The sequence below is a fragment of the Thrips palmi genome, unplaced genomic scaffold (genome assembly GCF_012932325.1).
Source record: "Thrips palmi isolate BJ-2018 unplaced genomic scaffold, TpBJ-2018v1 HiC_scaffold_12, whole genome shotgun sequence".
Classification (NCBI taxonomy): Eukaryota; Metazoa; Arthropoda; class Insecta; order Thysanoptera; family Thripidae; genus Thrips; species Thrips palmi.
The window spans coordinates 7,827,220-7,831,453 of NW_023144623.1; the positions used below are offsets into that span (position 1 = coordinate 7,827,220).

Here is a 4,234-nt window from a genome sequence, read left to right on the forward strand (position 1 = left end):
TTGCCCCCGAGTTACCCCTGAGTTCCCCCCGACTTGCCCCGAGTTCCCCCCGAGTTCCCCCGAGTTCCCCCCGAGTTCCCCCCGACTTGCCCCTGAGTTCCCCCCGACTTCCCCCGAGTTCCCCCCGACTTCCCCCCGAGTTCCCCCCGAGTTCCCCCCGACTTCCCTTGAGTTACCCCCGAGTTACCCCCGAGTTACCCCTGAGTTACCCCCGAGTTGACCTGGCCCTCAGTTTGTCAGGGGGAGAGAGAGAGAGAGAGAGAGAGAGATAGACCGCCCACTCGCCGGAACGCGCCGGGCATCTGTTTTGCGCCTACAAGGAATAGCCCGGCGACGGTTTTACAAGTTTTTACGAGCTCGCCGAGAGGACTTCCCTTTTCTGCCGCCTCGTTTCCCGGCACTTCCCGGCACACACACGCAAATACTTCGGCAAACAAGTGGCAGAGTGGCTGCGTGAGTGTGTGAGTGAGAGAGAGAAAGTGTGTGTGTGCGCGTGGGTGCTTCACGGGAGCAGCGCCCCTGTGATCGAGAGGGTAGGCAAGCCCGCTCAACACCCGAGTAGGAAGGTTGCCTACTGTACATTACCATTATCATTACCGGCTAGACCACAGCCTCGCTTTCTGTCTCTCTCTGTCCCCTTCCTCTGCGAGCTGGTTCCACGCAGCGTTTTTTCTTGTCAAGTGTCCTATTTCTTAAAAAGCGCACAATCGTCCGCTCGAGTACCCCACTCTGCCACACGAGGGTCCGGTTCGAACCAGCCACTGCGCTCACAAAAAACAAACTCCGCGCGCCGCGCGCCGTCCCGCTGAGTGCACCACACTGTTAAGTCGCAGCGCGCGGATTCGGCGAAATGGCCGCCGTTTTCGTTGGCGGCAAAGTTTGGCCGTGCCGTGGCATGCCGTGCCGCGCCATGCCGTGCCGCGCCACGCGTGGGGGTGCGAACCACTCAGGCCGAGGCGGGCTGAAGGGGATAAGATATATCAAGCATTGGCTCCGGATTTGTTTACCCGGAAGGCAGTGAAGAACACTCACTATTTGTCCGGAACGGGCCGGGAGCGCGTGTAGCCATGGTGTAGCCTCGCGCAGGGCCGCGGGGCCGCGAGAAAAAGCCGCGGTAAACAGTGGACCAGCCCGCCATCAATCCAGTGCGGGGCTGACGTGCTGTGAGCGCGGCGGCAGTACTTTGGGTACGGATTCCGGTCTGAGTCTTCAGTTGCCGGCGGGGCCGCCGTCGTGTGAGCGCAGGGGGAGTAGTAAGTTTGGGTACGGATTCCAAGCGGAGCAGCAGTCAGAGCGGTCTTTAGTTCCCGTTCGCAAAGGCATTTTTCAAAAAGGAGAAGGGAGGGGAGAGAGAGAGAGAGAACGGCGTTTGCTTTGAGACGCTGGAAGACACCCTCTCCCCACCAATCGGCCGAGCGGTTGGAGGTGATTCGGGTCACGATGAGGGAGTCGACCGCGGTGGCGTCGGCGCGGCATGCAAGATGGAACACGAACTTGCGTCCCGGCCGACGACGTCCCGTACGCGTCGACCCTGCTTTTTCAACTTTTTGCAACAACAGAACTCGCGCGCGAAACCAAAAGGAGCGGGGACGGGGAGGGGAGACGCTGCCTGCAGGATGATTTCGGGCTGCGGAGCCGCGGTCGGTCTGTCTCTCTCGCACGCATGCCCCGTGAGTACGGGAGAGAAAAGGAGAGAGAGAGAGAGCGGGGTCGTCAGACTGCTGGCGGCCCGCGGCCCCCTCCACCTGGAAAAGGCATAGCCACCGCCGCACCCAAGTTTTGCAAACGTTTAAATATTCAGACTCGCGGGTCCTGGAGGTCCTGGAGGTCCTCTCCGGCCCTCACTAATTTGATGAAAGAACTTGATGAACATGCCCGTGGCGGGGCGGTGCGGGGCTCGGTGCTCACGCGTTAGCTCTAAACTTGGTGCCCTATGCTGCTGCCGCTCGCGGGGTTACGCCGCCGCGGGGCGGGGCGGGGCGGGGCGGGGCGGGGCGGGGTGGGGCGGGGCGGGGCGGGGCGGGGCGGGGCGTTCCGGCCCGGAAGGAGGCTCAGCCCGAGCGTGCGGGGTGCAGCGTATCCCGGAGGGAAGAGAGAGGGAGAGAGAGGGAGGCTATCGGGCCGTAAATCTCGCGACCACCGCTCAGGCAGCCCGCAGGAAGCGGGGAGGGGGAGGGAGGGGGTGTATGTTGCAGAGTGGGCTGTGCGTGAGTGAGAGGCAGGAGGGGGCGCCAAAGGGTTGTTGGACCTAAGAGTGCTGCCTTGCATTGTCGAGCGCGGTCCCCCCTCCCCCTCCACGCACACCGCGGCACCGCGGGGCCCCGAGGCGCTTACCAAGGCCTCCGGGCTGTGGCCAGCGAGGCGGCCGCCGGATTCCGACGGATCGTCCCGCCTCTGTCGCACTGATGGCGCGTTCCGCAGGGGTGCGAGAGAGACAGGGCGACGACCGTCCGGACGGCATACGCAGGGCATACGCAGGGCATACGCAGGGCAGCCGTCGGTTGACCCTTCGGGCAAGGGGAATGAGGCGGACACGCCTGGGCGCGCCTGGGGGAGGGGAGTCATGCAGTAGGATGTGGTGGCGGGTATCGACGGGAAGCGGGGCGGGGCGGGGCGGGGCGGGGCGGGAAACCACGAAGGGAGCAGCAATGCCCGTGTGCATATGTTGAGACGCTGCAAACACACAGTGTGGTGTCGTGTAATCTGAAGCAGGCATCCCGTTCGCACACACGCGAACGCGGCACACGCACTAAACTGGGCCATGTAGTTCATAGTTGCTCCGCGCCAGTTTACAACTTTTTTTTTGCGTCGTCTAAATTTATGGGGCGGTAACAAAACCGCGGCACGGCTCGCCCATAGCGTTGCGGGAGACGTGCACTGTTGACAATTTTGTGGCTGTATCAGCCTTGTGTGCAGTCCAAACACTCCAGTCTTTAGCACTGTTTTTTTATTTTTCTTTTAAGTTGCTAAATATAACTTGAACCGAGCATGTGACCCCATTAATGGATTCCTCGTTCGGAGAGCAGTCCATTGGTGGGGTCACACGCTCGGTTCGAGTCCCGTTTAGCGACTCTGGAGCTCAAAACGCGTCCATTTGGGCTGGGACCGACCTTGCGAGGGCGCGTAGATGTTGAGGTAAAGGCAGTCCTCGTCCTGGTGCTGCAGGTGCGGCAGCAAGCGGCGCAGCGTCTCCAGCCTGCCCCGCGGCATGCGTTCGCGCGCCGCCGTGTCGTTGGAGATGTCGGGCAGGCGCTGCGGGCACACTGGCGCGAAGTGCTCGGCCAGGCGCACGCCCTGCCACAGCGCGCCCGACACGGGCGGCATGAAGCGCAGCGAGCCCACGGGCGGCATGGCGTAGGGGATGCCGCGGTACACCTGCAGGCAAACAGAGGGAGACAGAGTCAGAAAAAAAATCTCGCAGCGGTGGTATTTGAACCCGGGGCCGCCGCCAGTCGAGCTGCCTTCATTATGGGAACCTTTGCAGGCCAAGCCACCGCTCGGGGGCAGCGCTGTGGCTGCTGCCTGGCTGGAGCCTCCAGGAGCCACCCGCGCGCTCCAGCCTGCTCCAGCCCGATCCAGCCGCTCCAGTCGGGGCGGATCATCTCGGCTTACTTCGTTAACAGGAACTGTTTCGTCATATCCAGTGTCGGCGGGCTTCGGCTTCGACTTGGGCGCAGCCGCGGCTTGCATGCCGTCCGCCCCGGTCGCCCCGCCCCGCCCCGCCCCGCCCCGCCCGCAGCGTCGACACTGCTCTGCGATAACACGGCCGCCTGTATTTATTACAACTGGAACGGCCGCCGCGTTTCAATCTTTCCCTCTCTCTCTTTATTTTTTTTTTGCGCCGCCCGGATTTCTCATAGCGCTCCGCGATAAGGAGTATAAATAATAATTTTTTGGGCCGCAGATAACGGCAAGCTTTGGACTGGCTTCGGGTGCGGCAGCGCTGGCTTAGTATGCCTCGCAGTTAGTACGCGTCCGGCGACTGTGTTCCGGGTGGCACTCGAACGGGGCGCCTCCGGTGCTGTGCACAATGACACACACACACACACACACACACACACACACACACACACACACAGACGACACTATTTCGGTACGGCGAGCGTTGTGCTGCTGCTGGTGCAGCAATCTTCCGGAAAATTTGTTTCACAGCGACGCTGCTACTCGGTTTACATGCAAACGGCGATGCCGTGCCCCGGTCCAACCGGCGAGGCGTGGGCCGCATCGAGGGCGG

General features: G+C 62.4%; 2 protein-coding genes across 2 annotated transcripts in view; one reads left to right on the forward strand and one right to left on the reverse strand.

Annotated features, from left to right (window-relative positions):
• Positions 1-2,937, forward strand: part of LOC117640509 (neuroligin-2-like) — a 39,233-nt gene extending 36,296 nt beyond the window's left edge. The window contains exon 5 of the mRNA XM_034377029.1: positions 2,905-2,937. Coding sequence (XP_034232920.1) covers positions 2,905-2,937 — 33 coding nt within the window. The remainder of the gene's footprint in view (positions 1-2,904) is intronic.
• Positions 2,938-2,947: 10 nt separating this feature from the next.
• LOC117640510 (neuroligin-4, Y-linked-like) lies at positions 2,948-3,690 on the reverse strand. The gene is made up of 3 exons (XM_034377031.1): positions 3,613-3,690; positions 3,111-3,375; positions 2,948-2,976 (listed from the first exon to the last, which is right to left on the reverse strand). Exons 1-3 carry the CDS (start codon positions 3,688-3,690, stop codon positions 2,948-2,950), a joined length of 372 nt encoding a protein of 123 aa, XP_034232922.1.
• Positions 3,691-4,234: the final 544 nt, after the last annotated feature.

Bases quoted from the DNA above. Each gene is read 5' to 3' on its own strand.
- LOC117640510 (XM_034377031.1), bottom strand. From the start codon at position 3,690: ATGCAAGCCGCGGCTGCGCCCAAGTCGAAGCCGAAGCCCGCCGACACT. The intron at 3,376-3,612 runs GTAAGCCGAGAT...GTTTGCCTGCAG, and splicing joins AAACAGTTCCTGTTAACGAA to GTGTACCGCGGCATCCCCTA. The intron at 2,977-3,110 runs GTCGGTCCCAGC...GCTCGGTTCAAG, and splicing joins CATCTACGCGCCCTCGCAAG to TTATATTTAGCAACTTAAAA.